Source organism: Mucor velutinosus (genome assembly GCF_035048745.1).
Source record: "Mucor velutinosus strain NIH1002 chromosome Unknown tig00000093, whole genome shotgun sequence".
NCBI lineage: Eukaryota > Fungi > Mucoromycota > Mucoromycetes > Mucorales > Mucoraceae > Mucor > Mucor velutinosus.
The window spans coordinates 1,458,537-1,484,600 of record NW_027041907.1 but is presented as its reverse complement, the minus strand read 5'-3'; the positions used below and the strand labels follow the sequence as shown (position 1 = coordinate 1,484,600).

The following is a 26,064-nucleotide window of genomic DNA, read 5'->3' as shown; positions in this document are numbered from 1 at the left end:
GTTTCATGTGAAGATGGAAAAAGGGCTTTTTGAAGTAGCAAAATGGACATAACTCGAGACAGAAAACAGTTGAAAGCCTCGGACGAAGCGGATCAAATAGAGCAAGTGTCAAGCGTCAAAATGGTACTATTTTCACGCGCTAAAAGTAGTATATTGTGGAGAAAAGTAAAAGGAAACGAATTTGAGTGTGGCAAGGATACTAGACTCACACAAAAGTCGATGAGAAGGATATAAATAGGGATTTGTTTCAACAGCTTTTCCCTCTTCTTCTTCATCTCATCTCTCTACAACAAGCAAAATACTCTATACAAGCAAACTCACTACAAGACATTTGGGCTCTCTCTCTCTACATATGGTCATCTAAATCAAATACTCTACTGTCTATTGGCCTCTACTACTGCTACATACAATGCCTTACAAATCCATGGTCCTCTCTACGTCTCTTGGTCCATGCTAGAAAAAGGCCACACTATCTTTGATACATGCAGACCTTGGTGAACTGTGCGAGTAAGTTATTATCTTGTTGAACGTATGAGCCATGTTGACTAACCTATTGATTACATAGTGCCGAAAAACTACTTTGTAGGGACTGAGTAGGATCACCGCTTCATAATCGTGGGTAGACTGCAGGACAAATCCATTGGTCATGCTACGGGATGATCACAAGCTTTATTGCCGACGAGAGTAGGGTTTAACCCTATGATCCGGAGATGGAGGCGGCTTGAGCGTGTCGATGATCTTGTGATGGGTGAAGCAAGTTTACACCTTGGTACCTGTTTATATAGTGTTGGTTCCTTTTATTGATGGTCAGTTTTCTTTGCCCAAATGGTTTGTTACGCACTCATGCCACAGTACTTGTGTACTCATCTCATCTTTATCTAGTTACCTCTGCCATCTCATGTTCTATCTCATCTAAAGCAAGCTGTTCTTTCCAAATGCTATCAAGCCAGGTTCTCTGTGCCTCCTACAAGCTCCTAAAATGACAAGACTGTTCAAATATACCATCTCTACATCTATACAAGGTCAAGCCCTACTCTCATCTGTGCTTCCTACAAGCTCCTAAAATGACAAGACTGTTCAAATATATCATCTCTACATCTATACAAGGTCAAGCCCTACTCTCATCTGTGCTTCCTCTTACTCAATCAATTATCAAGACAATTAATGCCTGACATCTATACAAGGCCAAGCCGTTCTTATATCTCTGCTATCTCTATCTATACAAGTCAAAATAGCCTCAAAAATCTTAATCCATCAAGTATGGTGATCTCATAAACTCAAATACACATTAATAAAAAACAACCACGTCTTGTCATTAGCTTCAATATTATGCTCCTTTCTAATTGCATCTTGTTTCAATGCTTGTACTGTCCATTGATTGCTATGACCAATGTATTTTAAAGCCTGTACATAATTTAATCATATACATATAATTTAACGTCAAGAAATTTTGCCTGTATGTAATATCATAACATAATAAATTTATGGTCCCTAAACACTTTCAAAGCCTCAAAAAGGAAAGAAGTTGATCTAACAAGTATTTTGATAGACTGGCGTTATCAAATATAGATTCAAAAAGAACAGCATAGCTAACGATAATGCTCTATGATTTGCCATCTACTTTCCATACGCTTCAAAAGTATCTATTACTGTTGTGGAATTTGAGGCTTTACAGACTAAAATTCACGGAAAAAAAGAATAAAGAAACAGTAATGTCAACTTGATAAAGGTATGTTTTATTATCAAACTGACAGGTGTCAAGTAAACTGAAGTCTCTCTACTGGCCAGGTAGATGATCCTTCTTATATACTATAACAATGGATAAAAGTTCTATTAATTAGATTAACAAATAAGTCAACTCAGATCAACTAATGTCTAATCATGCTAAAAGACAACTCCAGCAAGCTAATCATGATTTAGCTCTATCTGGATGAATAATTAGACTCTCATCCGAAGTACCCTGATCTATCCTTTCTATAAGGATAATTAATATCGATCTAGTAGCATGTATCCGATAGGTACAGTCTTCTTAGTCTATATTAATAGTACATATCTGAGTGTATATCGCTAAGCATACATCTTTAGCATGTATCTGGATATATGGCATGTCTATAGCATATCGTATGCATGTCTATAGCATGTCTATAGCATGTCTCATATATAGTACAAGTCTGTAGTACATAATAAAGTATCTGTAGCTAGTATCACGGATATAAGCATGTGTCTTATAGCGTGGATCATGAAGTGCACATCTGAAGCAACAAGCTCATATTGCATTAATCTTGGTGCCTATCCAGATATGGTAAACATCCGTAGTCAATGTCGGAATACAAATATAAGTCTATAGTGCCATCCATGTCCGTGGTGCCATCTATAGCCTATATCTTATATAGTATGAATCTTATAGTACTAGCGTATCTGAAGTCCATATCTTCTTATAGTATAAATCGATATCGTACATCTAATCCAGTGTACATACAGTTTATATCTAAATTTGGTAACTGGAGGAACTGTCGGAATGCAGATCATAGTGGACGTATTCCACACTATATATTATCTGTGGATCTGATTCTTATGTAATGCTCTACATCCATATACACGTAGCTATTTCATATACGGGCTAAGAGCATACTGGTGTTTCTTCTTTTTAGCCCTTAGTGTCCCTTGATACAGCAAAATATGAATGCATTTGAGCTGCGTTTTCTCGCGTCCAAGGCCGTTTTAGATTGTCAAAATAGGACCAAACACTTGCTCTCGTCTGGCAGTTACTTCCTGATACCTTTGCTCAACTTTTTGGGGATCAAAAAAACATGAACAAAATCCGATCAAAAAGCATGAGGTACCCCTCATGGTTTTCATCAAAAACCAAACGATCGCGTTTTTCACCCTGAAAATGGAGACTTTTACTATGGTATATTTTGAATCAAAATGTTTCTATCGATCCAAAGCGACCTTTGAAATCATCTTTGTGGGACTTTGATATGTAAAATTTCGACATTTTGGCCAGAAACCTCTTTTCATATTTTCATAAATCATTTGTTAAGTTTATTCAAATCATCTATTTTACTTAGTACCATTGGATGCACCTTGAAAAGTACTCCAAGAAAGCTTAAGGAAGCATGGGGTGATCATCATATTTTACTTAGTCGAATCTGCAAAAATAGCTTAATCGAATTCAAAATCATCAAGATTTGTCCAATCTGGAACAAACTATGATTCTGGATTTGAATTAATTTTGGCTTGTGGGGCCAGCTGTCAAACTCAACGCCCTTTTCATACTGCAATACAGTATTAAATGCTCTTGAAGCGTATGAAAAGTAGGTGGTAGGCCATAAAGCTATCGTTTATAATGATATCTTATTGCATTCTATATCGTTCATAATGGCATCGTCTTGCATTCTATATTTAATAACGTTAGTCTGGATATTGACGATTCATGGGCTGCGTAAGATGTCTGCAGTAAGTAGTGAAATCTCTAAGGCTCCAAGACGTTGTTCAAATAAAACATTGACAGTATTGAGCAGAGGAAAGAGGGTAGAACTAACAGTGGTTTTTGTTGATTGATTGTAAAATCATTATTCTCATATGAGCCAGGCCTGACAGATGCCTTGAAACTCAGGTTCCATATTAGGGTTGTAAAGTGTCTAAGGACTGAACATTTATTATGTTGTGATGATATTAATTCTCGATTCAGGGCAACTTCTGAAACTATGTTGGTGAGACCTTGATATATAAAATCTCGACATTTTCGCCAAAAACGTCATTTCATAATTTCAGAAATTGCTCAACAAGTTCAATCAAAATATCTATTATACCCAACACAGTTGGATGCGCATTGAAAAGTTCTTCTAGATATCTTAAGGCTGTAAAGGATGATCACTACAACTTTCATAGTCGAATCTCGTAAAATAAGTCGATCGAGTTGCAAAAGGATCAAAAATCAACGAATCGTGACAGAAAGTCGAGCGGGATTGTAATCCGTTTTGGCTGGCTAAAAGAAGACTCTCCTTGATTGCTCAAAGCCCTATAATATAACAGCAATGATACCCACAGAAACGATTATAGAGAAAGCGAGACTCCTTCTCAAATGGATAGCGTACGCAACGTGAGACCCAAAAAGGACAGGCTGGTGACGTAGGAGGAGCGTAACATGATCCAAAGAAACAGAATAGCACACAGATAAAACTGATATTGCAGGTGAAGTTTAATTCAGAAACCTCTTTCTTTTGGAAATCCCACGGCCTTGTTTGATGAATTTCGCGATGTGTACTTTACTTAGAACCCTGAAAATAGTACCATTGGATTCCTCAAGCGATTTGCTTTCGAATGATGTACATACTTTCTAATAAAATATCCTCTCTTTGACCACAAATTGGCCATTTACTTGCTTATCTCTCTTCGATTCATGTCCTTTTGTTTACTTTACAAGTGATTTTTTTAAAGCTCAATTTTGCTTAGCAAATGAATTATTTTGATCTTGCATAATCCGAGTACCTTCTAAAAGAGGACGATTCCTAAAAAAAAATGATATGAAATGTGTTGACTCTTTATGAGATGCATGCTCTTGGCATAAGAACTAAAAACAGGTTGCAGGAATGATACACAAGAATGACCAACTCATTATGTAAATGTGGGCATATTGATGATATCTAGTAGCGCAAACACTTGATTGACATTATTGACTGCAACCATGATAGCTGGAAACAAGATGACTTGCACTGGTTCGAAAACAATTCATTATTTTCCATTCCATGGAGATAGCCGCAGTAATATTCATATGATACTCTTGCTTTCCGAGGTGTACGCTTGTCTCTTAATCCAGAATCAATTGTTGCACTGGCTCCAAGATGATGTAAGCAACAAGTAAGCCAACCTTATCATCCTGTATTGCCCAATTAGATGGAAAGTTTATGGCGAATACAAATAACAGAAGAGAAGGATCGGGAACTGTGTGATTTTGGAGAGAGAAATTAAGGGGAGGTAGAGAAAGATTACTTAATCAAGCAACCAGCTGCATTTGTTTCAGTGTCAAATGACATTTTTTGTTTACTTTCTGATGAGGCTGAGCCCGTGAGAAGTTGTCTGTTAATTACATCTAGGGAGAGATGGGGGAACTCGTTTCATGTGAAGATGGAAAAAGGGCTTTTTGAAGTAGCAAAATGGACATAACTCGAGACAGAAAACAGTTGAAAGCCTCGGACGAAGCGGATCAAATAGAGCAAGTGTCAAGCGTCAAAATGGTACTATTTTCACGCGCTAAAAGTAGTATATTGTGGAGAAAAGTAAAAGGAAACGAATTTGAGTGTGGCAAGGATACTAGACTCACACAAAAGTCGATGAGAAGGATATAAATAGGGATTTGTTTCAACAGCTTTTCCCTCTTCTTCTTCATCTCATCTCTCTACAACAAGCAAAATACTCTATACAAGCAAACTCACTACAAGACATTTGGGCTCTCTCTCTCTACATATGGTCATCTAAATCAAATACTCTACTGTCTATTGGCCTCTACTACTGCTACATACAATGCCTTACAAATCCATGGTCCTCTCTACGTCTCTTGGTCCATGCTAGAAAAAGGCCACACTATCTTTGATACATGCAGACCTTGGTGAACTGTGCGAGTAAGTTATTATCTTGTTGAACGTATGAGCCATGTTGACTAACCTATTGATTACATAGTGCCGAAAAACTACTTTGTAGGGACTGAGTAGGATCACCGCTTCATAATCGTGGGTAGACTGCAGGACAAATCCATTGGTCATGCTACGGGATGATCACAAGCTTTATTGCCGACGAGAGTAGGGTTTAACCCTATGATCCGGAGATGGAGGCGGCTTGAGCGTGTCGATGATCTTGTGATGGGTGAAGCAAGTTTACACCTTGGTACCTGTTTATATAGTGTTGGTTCCTTTTATTGATGGTCAGTTTTCTTTGCCCAAATGGTTTGTTACGCACTCATGCCACAGTACTTGTGTACTCATCTCATCTTTATCTAGTTACCTCTGCCATCTCATGTTCTATCTCATCTAAAGCAAGCTGTTCTTTCCAAATGCTATCAAGCCAGGTTCTCTGTGCCTCCTACAAGCTCCTAAAATGACAAGACTGTTCAAATATACCATCTCTACATCTATACAAGGTCAAGCCCTACTCTCATCTGTGCTTCCTACAAGCTCCTAAAATGACAAGACTGTTCAAATATATCATCTCTACATCTATACAAGGTCAAGCCCTACTCTCATCTGTGCTTCCTACAAGCTCCTAAAATGACAAGACTGTTCAAATATATCATCTCTACATCTATACAAGGTCAAGCCCTACTCTCATCTGTGCTTCCTCTTACTCAATCAATTATCAAGACAATTAATGCCTGACATCTATACAAGGCCAAGCCGTTCTTATATCTCTGCTATCTCTATCTATACAAGTCAAAATAGCCTCAAAAATCTTAATCCATCAAGTATGGTGATCTCATAAACTCAAATACACATTAATAAAAAACAACCACGTCTTGTCATTAGCTTCAATATTATGCTCCTTTCTAATTGCATCTTGTTTCAATGCTTGTACTGTCCATTGATTGCTATGACCAATGTATTTTAAAGCCTGTACATAATTTAATCATATACATATAATTTAACGTCAAGAAATTTTGCCTGTATGTAATATCATAACATAATAAATTTATGGTCCCTAAACACTTTCAAAGCCTCAAAAAGGAAAGAAGTTGATCTAACAAGTATTTTGATAGACTGGCGTTATCAAATATAGATTCAAAAAGAACAGCATAGCTAACGATAATGCTCTATGATTTGCCATCTACTTTCCATACGCTTCAAAAGTATCTATTACTGTTGTGGAATTTGAGGCTTTACAGACTAAAATTCACGGAAAAAAAGAATAAAGAAACAGTAATGTCAACTTGATAAAGGTATGTTTTATTATCAAACTGACAGGTGTCAAGTAAACTGAAGTCTCTCTACTGGCCAGGTAGATGATCCTTCTTATATACTATAACAATGGATAAAAGTTCTATTAATTAGATTAACAAATAAGTCAACTCAGATCAACTAATGTCTAATCATGCTAAAAGACAACTCCAGCAAGCTAATCATGATTTAGCTCTGTCTGGATGAATAATTAGACTCTCATCCGAAGTACCCTGATCTATCCTTTCTATAAGGATAATTAATATCGATCTAGTAGCATGTATCCGATAGGTACAGTCTTCTTAATCTATATTAATAGTACATATCTGAGTGTATATCGCTAAGCATACATCTTTAGCATGTATCTGGATATATGGCATGTCTATAGCATATCGTATGCATGTCTATAGCATGTCTATAGCATGTCTCATATATAGTACAAGTCTGTAGTACATAATAAAGTATCTGTAGCTAGTATCACGGATATAAGCATGTGTCTTATAGCGTGGATCATGAAGTGCACATCTGAAGCAACAAGCTCATATTGCATTAATCTTGGTGCTTATCCAGATATGGTAAACATCCGTAGTCAATGTCGGAATACAAGTATAAGTCTATAGTGCCATCCATGTCCATGGTGCCATCTATAGCTTATATCTTCTTATATAGTATGAATCATAGTACTAGCGTATCTGAAGTCCATATCTTATAGTATAAATCGATATCGTACATCTAATCCAGTGTACATGCAGTTTTTTATATCTAGATCTGGTAACTGGATGAACGGTCGGAATGCAGATCATAGTGGATGTATTCCACATGCCAGGTTAGAAAGGCGTAAAATATGGATGTGAAGGTGGGATTCGAATCCACGACCTTTCGGCATAATCACTGCTTCTGCATGAACTTCTAACCAAGTGAGCCATTCAAGCATCCATGCCTTCTTGGCTCAGTTTAAAGATTGCTTTTATTTATATACAATGTTTTATAATTGGGCGGCACTCGGTATGAGCATATGCCATAAAGCTAGTAACTATATAGACTAAAGAAAGAAAATCTCAACAGAGACAACGGAAAAAAATGAGGAAAAAGGTTTGAGATGGCAGTAAAAGAGCAGAAGACTACTTGTCGTGGCACGATTGATCTTGAGTGGTGAACCAACGGATGGGAACTTTGATTTGACTTACCACCGAGGCGCCGCACAAAGAAAACAATCGGCCAAACGTTCATCTCAGTTAGCCATGAGAGGGAGGATAGAACCACAATGGTCCGGGATCTGGAGCAGAGGCGATAGTAGCCAAAGGGTGTATCAGAGGCGATAGTAGCCAAAGGGTGGATCAGAGGCGATAGTAGCCAAAGGGTGGACCAGACAGTCGATTGCATGAAGCAAAGACAGCAACGCAGACCAGTACACTGGAGGACCAGCAGAACCACTTATAGGCAGCATGTTGAGAGCATTGTCAATGACATGTACACCAGGAGGAGCAGCAGGCAGAGCATCCCACAGATCACGATCCAAAGCACGACATTGAGGGAAATGATCTCGAGAGATGAGAGATCCATCCATGCAGGGACATTCCTCACGCATGTTTGCAAAATGACCAAGACGCCAACGAACCAAACGACTACGAGCAGATCGACCAATAGGTAAATACAGTATGGGATCAAGGCGAGAGGCAGAAGGACGGCACGCACGAAGCAGGACATGTTTACCAGTAGTAGTAGCAGCAGCCAGTTGTTGATCCACCTGATTTTGCCAGAGGTCAGAGAAGTGAGTCTTGAGACCAGCAAGTGAAGGGACAGGGTCAGGCAGAGATCTATACAAACTGTTTTCACAGATATACCGATCCAATCGAGTGTACGACAAAGCACCACGCAGAACCACCACAAGACTATCCTCAGGTAGAGTAGCCGAGCGAAGAGAATACCTAGTTGCCAAAACATTATACCGATGTTGTTGCATACAAGCATGCATCTTAGGCTACATTTACTTTCTCCTCAAGCTACACAAACTCATCTACCACCGGCAGCGGCTCATTGTAAAGGGTCAAACGAGTATCAGAGAGGGCAGCAGGAGAACCAAGCACAGCACATTTAGATGGCTTCCACCTATAACCAAGACAGACAGAGTGTTCAGCAGCAAGATCCAACATAATAGACTGGACACCAGACAAAGACCCAAAGATAGCAACATCATCGGCAAAGAGCAAGCTATTGATGGCAATAGGACGACTAGCACCAGTATCAACAGAACGCAAAAGATTCGGTAAGGAGTTGATATACAACGAATACAAATGAGGACTGAGTACTGAGCCTTGAAGTACACCAGTAACAGGAGAGAAAGCAGCAGAGGTATGATTAGCAATCAAGACTGAGACTGAGACATCGTCAAACATGTTCATCAAAAGACCCAGAACAGGACGAGGAAGTGTAGAACCAGCCAGGGCTTGCCATATAACCCTACGATCGACAGTATCATAAGCTGACTTGATATCCAAGAAAGCCACCACAGGATAGCGACGGTGAGTCAGAAAGTAATCATGCATCAACAAGTCATGCAAGCAGAGGGCTTGATCCAGAGGACTACGTTGAGGACGGAAGCCACCTTGAGCAATATCCAGAGCAGGGGAGTGTTCATCCAGAGCCGGCATGAGACAGAACTCAAACAACTTACGCACCACCGAAGTGAGCGAAATTGGTCGATAATTACCAGGATCGGAAGCATCACCCTTCTTGAAAATCGGAAACACCTGAGCTTGGCGCCATAAACCAGGAGTATAAGACCATTGATAGCAGAGGTGAAACAGCAGAGAGAGCACTGGGGCAATTTCTGAGGTCAGAGCTTTTAACATCTCAGCCTTGATGTGGTCAGGACCAGGAGCTTTATGCGTCGGCAGACGTTTAATACACAGTACCAAGGTATCAGTATCAAACAAAGACATGTCCGCAGGGAGACAGAAAGGCAAGTCAGAGACCATAGGGGTGACAGGAGCAGGACGAGAAGCAGTATTTAATAGAGCACCTTCGTAGACCGTAGCCAAATGAGAGCCCATAGTAGCAACAGAAGCAGCAGGACCATCTGGGTGACTGTACGTAGGTGAAGACTCTTTATTGCTCTTGATGCGTTTTATAGCAGCAGTAGCTTTTGAGAAGTCTCTTTCCAGAGCACCACAGAACTTATGCCAGGACTTGCGCTTAGCAGACTGTACCAGAGAGCGAAAACGGCGATGAGCTTGCTTGTATAAGACCCAACAATCAATCTTAGTATACCCAAGGGCATACCGCCATCGACTGTAGAGACGATCCCGTTCAGTGGCCGCGTCTTGGATTTCTTGCGTCCAGTATTTCTTCCAATGGCCAGGACAGCCAGACTTCACACCTATTGAGCTATCCAAACATTCATACAAACACTGGTTCAAAGAATCGTTGAGTGCATCAATATCCGGACGAACACCAGGAGGAGCAGACACCAAACCAGAAAGAGTACCAACCAGAGGAGCAACAGAAGATCGAAAGGATTCACGGAGTAAGCCCAAAGGCTTCTCTTTCGTCAATTTCGAGAGCTTCCATTGACGCCGAGGAGCCATAACAGAATCACCAGGAGCCACAGTGTCATCGAGAGGTGGCACATACCCGAAAGTAAGTGACATCAATCGATGGTCAGAACCAAGAGACAGATCAGACTCAACCACCAGTTGAGGGTTCACCAAAGCAACGTCACCAATATTTGTCAGAAACAAATCGATAATACTACTCAATTCTTGCTGCTGCCGAAAAGAAGAGTAAGTCTTAACACCAAAAGCCAAAGACGCATTAAGCACAGATAAGCAATGTTCGTCAAACCAAGGTTTGAGAGCATTACCACGAGCATTGGAGATAGCATCACCAGTCAGAGGACCCAACCGAGCATTGAAATCACCGCAGAGAATAGTATCCCTAGTCATAGGTAATGAGCTGAGGGCCGAGAGCACCTTATCAGAGGATAAGGGTGGAGGAAAGTAAACACAATGAACCGTTAGGGTGCCAACTTTGAGAGACAGAGTGTGCGGATTGTATGAAGGGAGTTGGAAGACCGTAAAGGGGCAAGAAGGAGAGACAAAAGCAGTGATACCACCAGAACCACGGTTGAAAGCACCAGGTACTTTTGAACCATACAAGTGATATTGAGACCAGTCAATCGGATAGGAACCAGAAGTGAGCCAAGTTTCAGTGACAAACAGAACATGAGTATCAACAATATGAGAAATAACATCATGAACTGTTGTTTGACGAAGACCATTCGCATTCCAAAGAGAGAGAGAGACAAAAACCGGGGGGACAGACACATTTGTTAAGCACAAAGAATAAAAGGATTATTATTTGTAGCTTATAAAAAATGTTCGATATTATAAAAACAAGAAAAGACTTATTTGAATAAGATCAGACACAAAAACTAATGATTTATTGATGAAGACAAGAGTTATTCTATTTATACTAAGTTCTGAATGCCAAAGTAGCAATTTATCTTGTACAACGCTTATCACATCTGGTGAACCTCAGTATTTAGATAGCTGAGATGCACTTCACTTATCATAGCTTGTCCATGTTGTTGCACAACACAGACATATCTACCCATCAAGAATACCTTAATCTTTATAGACAGTTGTAGCCCTTCTGGCACAACATTGCCCCCCCAGATTCAGGTACTTCTTGTGGACATTTCGTAATCTCAGATTACAAAACATCATGACAATATAGCACATAAAGCACTTTCCAATAAATAATTACCAAATGACACTGCATCCGAGATCAGTCAGTAAAAACCTTGTGTAAAAACCTTTCATAGGACAAAAATGTAAGGAAAAGACTTGATCCCATCATGCTAGTAGCCATTTAAGACCTGTTTGATCTACCGCTCTGACCAATTTCGCGAGTAGTAGTAGTTCGCCAGTTAACTGTTTGAGGAGCTAACCTACGTTTACCAGCAGCCTTTGCACCTTCTCTTCGAGCCCAATACAGCTCAATGTGTTTGGCCGAATCAAAGTTTTTCACAGGCTCCCAAGTATCTTCACTAGGATCATCGAACCCTTTCCATTTTACCTTATACTCGTAGTTACCAGGAGATCCTCTATGATCAATCACAGCTTGAATTTCGTAATGCTCTGCAGAGAATTCATCAATTGTGATTGGCTGAGGATTCGCAGCGACTTGGTACTTGATATGATGGGTAGGCACATCTCGACTAAGGAGTGCACCCGTCTTGTCAGCCAGCACATAGGAACCTTTATCGGTTATACTATGAATCAAATAAGGCCCTTCATACCGTTCATCTAACTTATTTTGACGATGAACATTTTTAATCATAACTTTACTACCAATAGGATAGGGTTCGGCAATGACCTTATGTTTCTTCGCAAAGTTAGCATGATCAGCATTTTGTGTATCCACAATACGCTTAGAAATAGCCGGGATAAGAACATCTTGTACAAAACGGTATCGTTTGTCAATGAGTCTATTATCAGCTTTCTCCAAACGTTTGGAATAGTCCACCTTTGAGTAATCAGCCAGACCATTTGGTTGACGATTAAACAAAAGTGTATACGGACGAGATTTATGTAACCGAGCATACTTGACATTGATGCAGTAATTCACCCACGGAATGAAGTGCTCCCATTGATCCCTCTTACCTTTTAACAACTTGATAGTCGTTAACTTACATATTTTGATAAATGACTCAGAAACCGAGTTACCCAATGGATTGTACCCTAATGACAGGCGATGGTCTATCCCACTGATGTCCATCATAGCACGGACCACCTCATTTATCCATTCCAGGCCTCTGTCTGAAGTCAACTTGATTGGCCATCCAAAAAGTGAGAAAACTTGAAGCATTTCCCTGGCAATTGTCGTAGCCTTCTTGTCTGGAATGCATCTTATCACAGTAAATCTCGTAAAGTAATCAGTAAGGACAAATAGAAAGTTGCTGCCGAAAGAGCTAGTAACACCCATATCACCGAGATCCATGCACCAATGATCCAAAGGTTGGGCTGCATTGACACTACGGAAAGGATGATATCCCTCTCTAGCGATATTGTACCTGTTACACTCGTCACAATCAGCTAATATTCTTTCTATGTCTTTCCGAATGTTCACCCAGTGAAACCCTTCATGATGAATTGCAGTTTCAACATGTTTGATCCCAAAATGTCCAACCAGATGCTGAGCAATGATCATATTGTCTCTTTCATTAGCAGGAGGAGTGATATAGTCAGCAAACCTAAGCGTACGCAATATGAATTCCTTTTGCTTTTGCGAGACAGCTGTGGTGGTGCCATCTTTGATAAGAGTAGCGTTTACCGCAGTGCGTGCATGGTTGCTAAAAGAATTAGATCGTAACGCCTTAGTTGTCTTGACCAAAGTACGTTTCATTGGAGGCGAAGGTGTGACAACCTTGAGTTTGTTTTTGGAACCCTTTTTCTTTCTCTTTACACTTTCACCACCATCAGCATAGTACCTGCCCCCCAGAAGATGTCGTGCTGAAGCATCAGCATCCGAATCTTCGTAAAGTCGAGATAAAGCATCAGGAATTACGTTAAGGACACCGGGCAAATGCACAATATCGAAAGTATAAGAAAAAATGGTCTCCCACCATCCAAGCATGAGTGCATTGGGGACTTCCTGTGTATTCAAGTAGATCAGACTCTTATGGTCCGTATGTAAGGTAAACTCTCGCATATACAGAAAACGATGAAACTTAACCAAGGCATAGCAAATCCCTAGCAATTCCCTTTTCGTAGTACTGTAGTTACGCTCAGAAACAGACAATTTACGAGATACGAGACCTACATATCGAATTTCATCGTTGACCACTTGATATAAAACCGCGCCAAGAGCAGTTAAACTAGCATCAGTAGCCAAGTGAAATCGAATCGAAAAATCAGGAGGTGACAGCACAAGTGCCATCGTAAGTGCATCCTTCAAGTCGGCAATCGCTTTTGTATGAGACTCATTCCAAACATCTGTTAGATCTTTGTACTGTTTCAAGCTATCAAGATCTCGAGTCAGACGAGAATAACATGGAATGGCAGCACGAAAGTACGACATTAAACCCAAGAAAGATGCCAATTGACGACCAGTGGTAATAGCCGGCCAATCTGCAATGTTGGTAAGTTTTCTACCGTCAGGCAGTAATTTACCATTAATAACACTCCATCCCAAGAGATAAATACTACGCTGAGCGAAGACGACTTTCTCAGGATTGAGCACCAAATTAGCATCGGTTAAACGACGAATTACCTCAGCAACCAACGCATAGTGATCTTGTAGGCTCCCATTACTACTGCATAAGATGTCATCTACATAGCAGGAAACCGAGTGATCACCATCAGTAGGAAACGAAGTAGAACCAGAGCTTGTATTCAAATCAGAGAGCAGTGTTTGCAATGTGCGTACAACCACCGATCCGACATGGCGAATTCCATAAGCAGCCTTTTTATGGGTGTATTGGATATTCGTGAAGGGACAAGTAAATGACACTTTATGAGCTTGCTCTGGATCCAAACCAAAGCTAGTAAAGCAAGCATGGATATCGAGACAAGTATGAATCATTTTTGTACCAATGCTCTGATGGATATGAGAGATCAAAGGTAACTGTTGTTTGTCATCCACTTCCAAGATAGCATTCAACTTACGAACGTCACACACCACTCTAGGCTTAGACATTGTGTAATTACCATCAGCGTCCTTTTTCTTTACAACCAACAATGGATGATTGAAACGTGTATGACTAGCAGATCTTTCAACAACACCCTCATCAAGCCATATCTGAATTTGTTTGGCAACAGCATCACGATAAGCTTCAGGCAAAGGATATTGAGCTCGCCAAGCGACAGCACCTGGTTTAGTATCAAGCTTAATAATCGAATCCGGCAGATTACACTGAGTATTCTTCATATCAATGCGCGAATTCTCTTCTAATAACCCCTTTAGTGCAAGTAGAAACGGTTGTCTCTCTTCCTCACTACCAAAAGGATGTGCGTTTGGAGTAATACCATCATCAATAGGATCTGGTACACGAGGACCTGATTGAAAGCCATGTTGACTCACCAAGCCCGTAAGACCAATGCCAAGCTTGGACAAAATATCCATACCAAGCAATACAGGTACGTTTTCCTCAGAATAGAATGGAAATACTTCAAACAAATGGTTTTTATTTGATTTATTGTAGCTAATGTGCAAACGTACCGCACCTATTCTAGGCACAGTCGTTACTTCATGAGCCATTTGAACAAAGCTCTCATCATCATCATTAGCCTCAAATCCAGCAAGAGAGGTTCCTCCTAAGAATTGAAAGAACTTGTCAGTGACGCACGAAAACGTAGCACCCGTATCCACTAAGCCAAAGCAAATGACATTTTGAACCACAATAGGAACACAAATAGCATTGGTGGTCATAGTAGGTGGAGCACTAAATCTAGCATCGAACTTACATTGCTGAGCAAATATATTTTGTAGCGTATCGTCGTCCACAGACATGCTACTCATCTCTTTTTCAAGAAGAATAGACTGGGCACGATTCACCAGGTCAGTATCCTCAAAGATACCATGAGCTTCACTCATCACAGCATCTTGGTCAACATCAACATTGTCACTACCACCAGAAGAAGGAGCAAGGACAACATCATCCACCGATTGTTCAGCAGAGGAGACAGCAGGGGAAGAAGCACCTTTCTCAGCTAACGCACGATCAACACGAGCAGAGAGAAAAGCAGCTTGGATTGCAGCATCCATCGAATGTTTGCCACCACGTTTCTTAGTCATGGCACGCAAAACTTTTTTACCACCATTGCCCTGATGGGTGTTACCACCACCAGTACGAATAGCAGTGTTGCAGTGATGCATCTGCCCCTTTGGTCGAGGACCGTTACATTTGGAGCAAGTCCCTTCAGCAACATGTTCAGCAAATGTTTTGCCAAAACGATTAGCACTAGAACGTGGAGAGTTGGACGAGGGACCATTGGATCTCGACGAAGAGCTACTTTGAAAAGCGTTTCCACTAGAAGAAGGTGCGTACCGAGACTTCTTTGCTTCGTTCGAAACAGGTATGTCAGCAGCGCGTTTTCTTCCATCAAAAACAGAGCCCAAAGATTCTTGACCCGTCTCAATAGCCATCATATCCATCTTGCGCACGAGAGAGGACACATAATCAATGTCATAAAATGACGATTCTGGTGCCTGACTCATAGCAACCATTAGCAACCTAGCGGTAACCTTGGGGAAAGCGTCAAAAAACACCATCGCAACGACACCCTTATCACTGATGCCAGCTCTATTTCTCAACGTCTTAAACCGCTCTACGAAACCATCAACGGATTCTTCGTTTCCTTTAGTACAACGAAGAAACTCCCTAATTCTTTCGAATCTGAGCTGTTCTTTTGGTGTACCAAAACGACCGATGATAGCTCCCTTCAAGGTAGCCCAAGACACAGTGGAGCCAGATGCTTTCACAAACTCATCAAGCCAATTGCGAAGATCGCCGGGAAGACAAGGAGGAAGCAAACGATACCAGTGTTCGTCAAGATCAAGCGTGCAACTGCTCAACTTATCGGAAAACCGGCGACAACACTCCTCAATGTTGGCAAAAACTTCCTTTTTTTCATCTTTGACACGTCCAAACCATTGGAACAAAGGAAGATCATCAGGTACAGTTGAACTATTAGCCGCACCTTGACTAACCACTGTTACTTGGGAAGGACTCTGGTTAGGTGTGACCATAGAGAGAGCTTTCTCTATAGCCTCCAAGTTAGAGCACTTCTTTGACAGGGCAGCCTTCAAAGCGTCGACCTCTTCGTCCGACTTGTCCCCACTGTTCGCAACTTCAGCGATCAACCCATGAACCTCCTGACGAAGTCGCTCTACAGCTCCTCCGTATGAAAGCTCGCTTCCAACAGCTTGAACATCTGAACTCTTGTTCTGTTCTGCAGGAGACACAGTAGAATCATTCATAGTCATATTTTTGGTTTAAATTAGATAGGTAGGTTAAAATCTGGAAGATTCTGATTTACACGATCTTAAAAAATGTTAAGCACAAAGAATAAAAGGATTATTATTTGTAGCTTATAAAAAATGTTCGATATTATAAAAACAAGAAAAGACTTATTTGAATAAGATCAGACACAAAAACTAATGATTTATTGATGAAGACAAGAGTTATTCTATTTATACTAAGTTCTGAATGCCAAAGTAGCAATTTATCTTGTACAACGCTTATCACATCTGGTGAACCTCAGTATTTAGATAGCTGAGATGCACTTCACTTATCATAGCTTGTCCATGTTGTTGCACAACACAGACATATCTACCCATCAAGAATACCTTAATCTTTATAGACAGTTGTAGCCCTTCTGGCACAACAACATTATTCAAATTACCAGACCATGATTCATTGTTAAGAGACATTAGATCTCCATTTCAGAATCAGTAGAAGTATCACGGCGACGCTTGAACAAGAAAGCAGCCTTTTTAGGGTCTTTTTCCTTTAGTCGGTCCATAGCACCAGCAACAGCCTCGTCCAGTTCGGCTTGACCTATCCATCCAAGATCCAGGAACCAACGGCCAACACTACTCACATTAAGTGGGCGGATATGGGACAGAGCATCTACGCTGCGAGCATTGACCATCTCAGCAATAAGATCCATTCGATCGTGTTCAGAGTAGGCATCGTACTTTGGGTCGGCAATATTAGCAGGATTCAACGGGTCAAAATCCTCCAATACATCCGATTCACTTGCACGGAGCAGAGCCAAGAATTCAGCAACATATTGGGTATGCAGGAGAATACCAATAGCTTCGGAGGCAGGGAAGTTGATGTCGAGGATACGAGACGTATCCACCCCAATGGCCTTAAGAGTGCGTCGAATTTCAGAGCGTAAGATCTTGCCAGATCTACCAATATATACATATTGGTATCCTTGGGGACCCTTAGCAGCAGACGTTTTGAAGAGACGACCAGCAGCCAACTTTCTCTTAGTAGCTTTAGTTGGATCAGGGCGATGTGCAGCCTTCTTAGCTATAGCAGAATAGCTAATAGTACCAGAATCAGTGGTGGCAGTAGCAGAGGTGGTGGATCCAGATGCCCCCTTGATGGGGGTGCTTGTAACAGAATCCTGTGACGTGGCTTGCAATTTTTCAATGATCAGATCCTTGTCGTGTAAAATTTTTTTCAAGGCTTGGTTTTCCTTTTCCAAAGCATCGAGACGAGCCAAAATACCATCATGTTGATTAACACGTTCAGAGAGAGAGGCAAGTTGTTGTTGTAACTGTTGCATGATAACAGTAACCTGATTCATATCAGTTGGGTGCTGAAACTCGGGCATATTGCTGATTATTTTTTTAGAAATTGTTGAAGATCCAAAAAAATATGAAGGAGATGTTCAATAAACTTGAAACTATAACACAATAGACAGAGACTAAAGGCAAGTATACTGGTATAGTTTTGGAGTTGATTGAGTTGCTGATTGTTGGGAAAATAGCGTTTTTCGTGATTCTAAGGAGACTTTTTACGGAGAGGGTGGCAAAAAGTGATGAAAAACGGAAAGAGATGCCTTCTTGGCTCAGTTTAAAGATTGTTTTTATTTATAAGAAATTTAATGGGCACTCGATGTGAGCATAGCCTAACTTCAAGAACAAATATAGAGCAAGTAACTAAAAAAACCCCTCCAGAGCACTTTCAAAGGAGAAAAAAATGCAGTGACAAGAGTACAGGACATGGAGACTAGTGGTGCTCACATTGAGGATCTCGAGGGACAACCAACGGATGGGAACTTTGATAATGACTTACCACCGAGGAGCCGCACGTAGAAAACAACAATGGAACATGTTCATCCCTGTCAGATCAACCAGTACTGGCGTACCAAAGAGACGCTGGATCTGGATCCGGAGCAATGACAGCCAAAGGATGCACAAGGCAATCGATAGCATACAGGAGGTTCAGTAGAGCAGGCCAGAAATCAGGAGGACCGGCAGAGGCATTAGTGGGCAAGCAATTAAGAGCATGGTCAATACGGTGCACACCAGGTGGAGCAGGCGGCAAGGCATCGATCAAGGCAGGATCAAGAGCACGACAGTACATAAAGTGATCACGAGAGATGTAGACACCTGCAGGTGACATACAGGGACACTCCTCACGCATGTTAGTAAAGCGGCCAAGACGCCAGCGGACCAAACGACTACGGGCAATACGACCAAGAGGCAGAAAGAGTATGGGATCAGGCCTTGTGGTATCAGGACGACAAGCACGAAGCAAAGTATGACGACCAGTGACAGTAGCAGCAGAGAGTTGGAGATCAACCTGATCTTGCCAATAAGCAGCAAAGGTAGTACGCAAGCCAGCAGAAGAAGGAACAGGGTCAGGCAGCGACTGATACAGAGGGTTTTCACATATAAAACGATCCAACCTTGTATAGTGCAAATGGGCACGAAGTAGAACCAGCAGACAATCGTCAGGCAGAGTATCAGCACGCAGAGCAAAACGGGTAGCCAGGACATTGTAGCGATGTTTGATACTGGGAAGACAGGTAATGTGCTTGGCGACATTAACCCAAGTACTACCCACAAACATGCCAACAAGTCGGTTTTGCAGAGTATCCAGAGCAGTAAAATCACGAGCAGAGAGATGGGAGATGGCCAGACCATATTCAAGCTTAGGACGAATAAATGTCCTGTACAGGCAAGAGGAGAGCAGCAAAGAGAAACCATTGCGGTTGACACCAACAGAGTTTAACAGAGCCATGGTCTTGACAGCACCAGCAGAACGCAGAGACAGAATACCAGGAGCATGCAGGCCTTTGTATCGGAATGGCATACCAAGGTATGTAAATTCGTCAACGACAGGCAGAGCTTCATTGTATAGTACCAGAGGAGAGCCAGCAAGAGCAGCAGCAGTACCAAGCACAGCACATTTGGAAGGCTTCCACCTATATCCAAGAGAGACAGAATGACCAGCAGCAAGATCCAACATACGCTGAACCTCAGACTTTGAACCAAAGACAGCCACATCATCAGCGAACAGGAGACTATTGATAGCAATAGGAGCATCAGCACCAGGCACAGGCAGCATAGTAGCACCAGTAGCACCAGAACGCAAAAGACTCGGTAAAGAATTGATATACAACGAGTACAAGTGGGGACTGAGCACTGAGCCTTGCAGAACACCAGTAACAGGAGAGAAAGCAACCGAGTTGTGATTAGCAATCAAGACAGAAACAGACACATCATCAAACATGTTGATCAACAGACCCAGAACAGCACGAGGAAGACTAGAACCAGCCAAAGCAGACCAGATAACACGACGATCGACTGTGTCATATGCTGACTTGATATCCAAGAAAGCGACAACAGGACGACGACGGTGCGCAACAAAGTAATCATGCATCAAGTCATGCAAGCAGAGGGCTTGATCCAGAGGACTACGTTGAGGGCGGAAACCACCTTGGGCAATGTCAAGGGCAGGAGAATGGGCATCCAGCTCAGGCATGAGAGAGAACTCAAACAGTTTGCGCACAACAGAAGTCAGAGAAATAGGCCTATAGTTGGCGGGATCAGAAGCATCACCTTTCTTAAAAATGGGGAAGACTTGGGCTTGGCGCCAGAGAGCAGGAGTATACGACCATTGGTAACACAGAGTGAACAACAGAGACAACACCGGAGCAATCTCAGAGACCAAGGACTTGAGCATCTCAGCTTTAATATGATCTGGACCAGGAGCTTTATGCGTTGGGAGCCGCTGAATGTGAGATACAAGAGTATCAACATCGAACAGTGACAAATCCACAGGCACACAGAAAGGCAGAACAGAGTCAAAAGTGGGGGGAGCAGCAGGACGAGTAGCAGTGGCAAGCAGAGAGCCATCATACACCGAGGCGAGATGAGAACCCATAGCAGAGACAGAAGCAGCAGGACCATCAGGGTGGTTGTACGTAGGAGAGGATTCTTTATTACGCTTGATGCGCTTAATAGCAGCAGTAGCTTTTGAGAAATCACACTCCAGGGCAGTACAGAATTGTTGCCAGGACCTTCGCTTTGCAGCTTGTACCAGGGAACGAAACTTGCGATGAGCAACTTTGTATAAGAACCATTTTTCAATTTTGGCAATACCAAAGGCATGCCTCCATTGACTATATGAGCGATCGCGTGCAGTAGCAGCATCCTGAATTTCTTGTGTCCAGTACTTCTTCCAATGGCCAGGACGACCGGATTTTACACCAATAGAACTATCCAGAGATTCATACAAACATTGATTCAAAGAATCGTTGAGTGCATCAATATCTGGACGAACACCAGGAGGAGCAGACACCAAACCAGAAAGAGTACCAACCAGAGGAGCAACAGAAGATCGAAAGGATTCACGGAGTAAGCCCAAAGGCTTCTCTTTCGTCAATTTCGAGAGCTTCCATTGACGCCGAGGAGCCATAACAGAATCACCAGGAGCCACAGTGTCATCGAGAGGTGGCACATACCCGAAAGTAAGTGACATCAATCGATGGTCAGAACCAAGAGACAGATCAGACTCAACCACCAGTTGAGGGTTCACCAAAGCAACATCACCAATATTTGTCAAAAACAAATCAATGATACTACTCAATTCTTGTTGCTGCCGAAAAGAAGAGTACGTCGTAACACCAAAAGCCAAAGACGCATTGAGTACAGACAAGCAGTGTTCATCAAACCAAGGTTTGGGAGCATTACCACGAGCATTAGAGATAGCATCACCAGTAAGAGAACCCAACCGAGCATTGAAATCGCCACATAGAATAGTATCCCTAGTCATAGGTAATGAACTAAGGGCCGAGAGCACCTTATCAGATGATAAGGGTGGAGGTAAGTATACACAATGGACCGTAAGGGAGCCAACCTTAAGGGACAAAGTATGCGGATTATAGGATGGGAGTTGATAGACAGAGTAAGGACAGGAAGGAGAGACAAAAGCAGTAATACCACCAGAACCACGGTTGAAGGCACCAGGTACTTTCGAACCGTAAAGATGGTATTGGGACCAATCTGTAGGAAAAGAGCCAGAAGTTAGCCAGGTTTCAGTAACCAGCAAGACATGAGTATCCAGGACATGAGAGAGAACATCGTGAATCACTGATTGACGAAGACCATTGGCATTCCAAAGAGAGAGAGAGACAAATAAGGAGTGGACAGGGTTATCTTTTTGGGTATACAGTATCAAGGACTCAGTGGTGGAACACATTATTGTTCCATAGCAGAATCTTCATTGGCAGAGTCAGCATTAATCTTGCGACGGAACAAGAAGTTAGCCCTCTTGGGTTCCTTCTTTGCAAAGCGTTGAATGGCATCACCAACAGAAACAGAAAGGTCTTCGTCACAAATCCAGCCTTGCTCAACAAAGTACTTACCAACACCACTGACATTCAGAGGACGTAGGAAAGCTAAGGTTTGCAGACACCGAGCAGCAGTAAATTCCATGATCAAAGCAGTACGTTGATCCAGAGTCAAAGAGTCATACTTAGGATCAGCTATGTTAGCAGGGTCCAAAGGGTCAAAGTCGAAGAAGAATTCAGTCTCACAAGCCTCCAAAAGTGCAGTAAAGTCCTGAACATATTGCACATGCACCAGGATGCCAATAACATCGGATGCTGGGAAACAGATGTCAAGCACACGACCCAAATCAACGCCGGCTTTGCGCAAGAGAGAGCGAACTTCAGAGCGTGCAATCTTCTTAGATCTACCAATATAAACATATTGGTAACCTTGGGGACCTTTACGAGCAGCAGTTGTAAAGGCGCGACCAATAGCAAGACGCTTCTTAGCTTGCTTAGCTTCAGTAGCAGGATCAGGAAGAATAGCAGCAGCCTTTGCGACATTTGCATAACTAGGTGATTTAGTAGCCTTAGTATTCATAGTGCCTGTAGTAGTATTGAGGGTTGACCCTTCTACCGCCGTGGGCCGACTCGAACCAGAGGGGACCACGTGACCGGAGGCTGCACCCTGTAATTTTTGAATTGCAAGGTCCTTGTCCTGTAAAAGTTTTTTCAACTCTGAATTTTCTTTTTCCAGAGTATCTAAACGAGCAAGAAGACCATCATGTTCGTTGACGCGAGCAGTAACCGAGGTAAGTTGTTCTTGGAGCTGATTAAGAATCATTTGAAGCTGATTCATATCCATACCCTGTAGATTGGTGGCCATGACTGAGAATATTTTTTTATAAATTTGAAGATTTTTAAAAAAATATCACGGAGGTGTTCGACAAATTTGAAACTATAACACAATAAACTCACTACGGCCCAACTGATGTTCTCATGAGAACATCGAGGTGCTCATATAAGAATCTATTTTATGTTCTCATTCGAGAGCATCGATGTTCCCAAAAAGTGGAAAATGCTCTCATATGGGAACATCGGCGTTCCTAAAGATCTATTATAAGTCGGCCGATGTTCTCATAAGAACATCCGAGATGTTCCCATATGAGCACATCCATGTTCTTAAATAAGAGCAAATGTAGCTGTTTATGAGCGCATCGATGTTCTCAAATCAAAATATCGATGTTCTTAAATGAGCAAATCCATGTTCTCAAATGAGAACATTCATGATCGCGCATGAACCTATCGATGAGCTGAAATGGGATCATTGAAGGTCTGAATCAGCTTAAATATTGGTAGCTTTTATTGGCCCATAATTCGTGGTTTAAATATTGGCAGCTTTCATTGGCTCAGAAATTGTGGTTTAAATATTTATACATTTATTATTGGTTAATTTTAATGGGTAAACGAAGGCTACGTGCCAAAAACGTGCAATAGTAAAGCCTTGTAGTGGTAATGGTCATGCTGTAGGCTATAGTAGAGTCAAAGATAATTGAGAATAATAGCCTGGATCAGTATGAACTGTTTCGTGTTTCCCAATATTATCAGTTTTTAGGGCAATATAAAAGTGATGTTTCCAGGCGAGATCCAGAGAGAGCATAGAATGAAAAGGTTGAAGCCATCAACAGTGTTCCATGTAGAGCAACGAATTGTACAAAAGCCAGCATAATATCAAAGATGTGCATGTACCTATCAGCAAAGATGTGAACTGAATCAAGTTAGTAAAGCGTTCCAGCAAAGGCGTGATGACTACAATACCTCTTTCACAAGACAGATAGAAAGTACAGCACACCACCAGGCAGCGACTCATTGGGAGCAGACATTCTTGAAAAGAAAACATCGAACGAATGTTAATGCGTCTTATGCCGTCAGAAGTATCAGATGTATAGACCGCATCATTCAACTATGAAGCATCTGCCATTGTTCACTGGATGCAAAAGGGGATCCATAAAGTATGCAAGAGATGTGCTCAGTTATCAAGCCAAACCCGCCAGACCCACTCGACGCTGGCACTAGTTAACTTATCAGGTGAGTAACGACTGATTTTTCCTGATGATGCAGCAAAAGATGACTTACTACTTGAACAGTGATAGCAAGAAAGCAGATAAATGGAACCAGCAGGATGGAGGGAAACGGTTAACCAAATGGCATACTTGCGACATCGAAATTGACCTGGCAAAGTCGCCTTTACATTTCTACAAGATATTTGTTAGCTTTTATATGGCAAGAAGCATTGGACATACCATAAATTTGTTGTTTCGAAAGGATGTAAATGAAGATTCCATCCTGGATACTATGGCAGGGATATGAAGCTTCCCGCGGCGCACATTTGAAATGGTATTCCTTCTTCAATGGCATTGAAACCTAGCCTCCACCTTTAAAGCCATGGACGGTAAATGCTGCCTCTTCTTCTTGCTGCTACAGAGCACATGTCTTTTATGCTGATAGAATTAAAGTGAAAATAGATGAAAAATGAAGAAAAAAGAGAAACAAAAGCACTTTTTTCTCAAGGGATGACCTAAATATACAAAGTTTCGATCTAAAAATATAGAAACACGCTCTAATCATGCACAGTATCAGACTGATGTAACCAAATCAAGTAACTTTTTAAGCTGAAGTGACCTATCAAATGTGATTTTAAATGTGGCATCGCAGCTAATCCATCATCTCAAATCCCAATAGAGCAAGGCAGCATCAAATGTACAAAAGCAAAGTAATTTTATTTTGGATGAAATATACAAGATCTCACAAACGCACACACCATTACATATTGCTAGTAGTACTAAGGTTGTCATCATCCTCAGCATTACCAACACCGGCAGTTTGAGCAAGCTGGGCAATATCACTGTCTCCAACAATTGCTGATTCAGTCTCCTAAAAGCATTTGAAATGTTTCCAATACTTAGATGTTAGCCATGGCCAAAACAAATAATAGGAGCTACTTACCAGAAGATGGCTTCTTGCCTCGTTTTCTTGCAAAGACACATTGGCAGCAGCATTGGCAGCATTGGCAACATTGGCAGCAGCATCAGCAGCAGCATCAGCAGCAGCAGCTCGGTTTCTGCTTGCTCTATTTGCTTTGAAGGCCTGGGAGAGCAACAACCTGGCACACCACTGCTTCTTGCAGAGACAAATCATGAGATTGTCCCGTTGCAGGGCCTGCTCCTCCAGTGCCAGGCTGTAATATACCTGTTCATCCTGCACATGGTCCAGGGCATTCCAATGCGAGATATTCGGATGCATCACCAGTATAGCCTCCAAGACCCTCTTTGCTGTGCGGTGGAGCTTCTCCCTGCGCGATTTGAGCTGCCCTGGTGTCAAATCGGGTACAGATGCCCCATTGCATAGTTTGTGTAGATGCTGGAGCATTGCGTTGTATCTCTCCACAGGAGAAGCTCTGGCCCTGCCGGTAGGGTTTGCTTCAATTACCCGAGGACCTCTTCTGTTGCTGTTTGATAGTACCTGGCTTCTGTAAGTGGGATCCAGGATGCTTCTTGTTGCCAAATCGCTGCCTGCGTCTTCCAATGGCGACATGAATTGCTGTCGAAATCCATCATTCAAGACGTTCAGTTGTACGCCTTGTTGGCTGATTTCGGATCTCATTGCCATCATTTCTTGCAAGAGTCTTGCGGTGAAGTCAATACTGGCAGCGTTGTTGTTGTTGTTGTTGTTGTTGTTGTTGTTGTTATTGTTCATGGTTCGCGCTGATAATAAAAGTTTAGTAAGCAAAGAAAAGATATGTTCAGAGTTGTGTTGTACCGTATATCTCGTTG

General features: G+C 41.8%; 7 protein-coding genes across 7 annotated transcripts; all 7 read right to left on the bottom strand.

The window, feature by feature from the left end:
- Window positions 1–8,238: 8,238 nt before the first annotated feature.
- ATC70_002225 (uncharacterized protein) lies at window positions 8,239–8,892 on the bottom strand (the record flags this gene model as incomplete). Its single annotated transcript, XM_064821604.1, has 1 exon — window positions 8,239–8,892. One exon carries the CDS (start codon window positions 8,890–8,892, stop codon window positions 8,239–8,241), a length of 654 nt encoding a protein of 217 aa, XP_064681290.1.
- A 40-nt stretch (window positions 8,893–8,932) lies between these two features.
- ATC70_002224 (uncharacterized protein) lies at window positions 8,933–10,873 on the bottom strand (the record flags this gene model as incomplete). Its single annotated transcript, XM_064821603.1, has 1 exon — window positions 8,933–10,873. The coding sequence occupies one exon, from the start codon at window positions 10,871–10,873 to the stop codon at window positions 8,933–8,935; it is 1,941 nt and encodes a 646-aa protein (XP_064681289.1).
- A 928-nt stretch (window positions 10,874–11,801) lies between these two features.
- ATC70_002223 (uncharacterized protein) lies at window positions 11,802–16,919 on the bottom strand (the record flags this gene model as incomplete). Its single annotated transcript, XM_064821602.1, has 1 exon — window positions 11,802–16,919. One exon carries the CDS (start codon window positions 16,917–16,919, stop codon window positions 11,802–11,804), a length of 5,118 nt encoding a protein of 1,705 aa, XP_064681288.1.
- A 446-nt stretch (window positions 16,920–17,365) lies between these two features.
- Window positions 17,366–18,283, bottom strand: ATC70_002222 (Proline--tRNA ligase (Prolyl-tRNA synthetase); the record flags this gene model as incomplete). Its single annotated transcript, XM_064821601.1, has 1 exon — window positions 17,366–18,283. One exon carries the CDS (start codon window positions 18,281–18,283, stop codon window positions 17,366–17,368), a length of 918 nt encoding a protein of 305 aa, XP_064681287.1.
- Window positions 18,284–18,801: 518 nt separating this feature from the next.
- ATC70_002221 (uncharacterized protein) lies at window positions 18,802–21,735 on the bottom strand (the record flags this gene model as incomplete). The annotated part of the gene is made up of 1 exon (XM_064821600.1): window positions 18,802–21,735. The coding sequence occupies one exon, from the start codon at window positions 21,733–21,735 to the stop codon at window positions 18,802–18,804; it is 2,934 nt and encodes a 977-aa protein (XP_064681286.1).
- Window positions 21,736–22,160: 425 nt separating this feature from the next.
- On the bottom strand, window positions 22,161–23,117 carry ATC70_002220 (uncharacterized protein; the record flags this gene model as incomplete). Its single annotated transcript, XM_064821599.1, has 1 exon — window positions 22,161–23,117. One exon carries the CDS (start codon window positions 23,115–23,117, stop codon window positions 22,161–22,163), a length of 957 nt encoding a protein of 318 aa, XP_064681285.1.
- A 1,937-nt stretch (window positions 23,118–25,054) lies between these two features.
- ATC70_002219 (uncharacterized protein) lies at window positions 25,055–25,987 on the bottom strand (the record flags this gene model as incomplete). The annotated part of the gene is made up of 2 exons (XM_064821598.1): window positions 25,055–25,165; window positions 25,238–25,987. The coding sequence occupies 2 exons, from the start codon at window positions 25,985–25,987 to the stop codon at window positions 25,055–25,057; spliced, it is 861 nt and encodes a 286-aa protein (XP_064681284.1).
- Window positions 25,988–26,064: the final 77 nt, after the last annotated feature.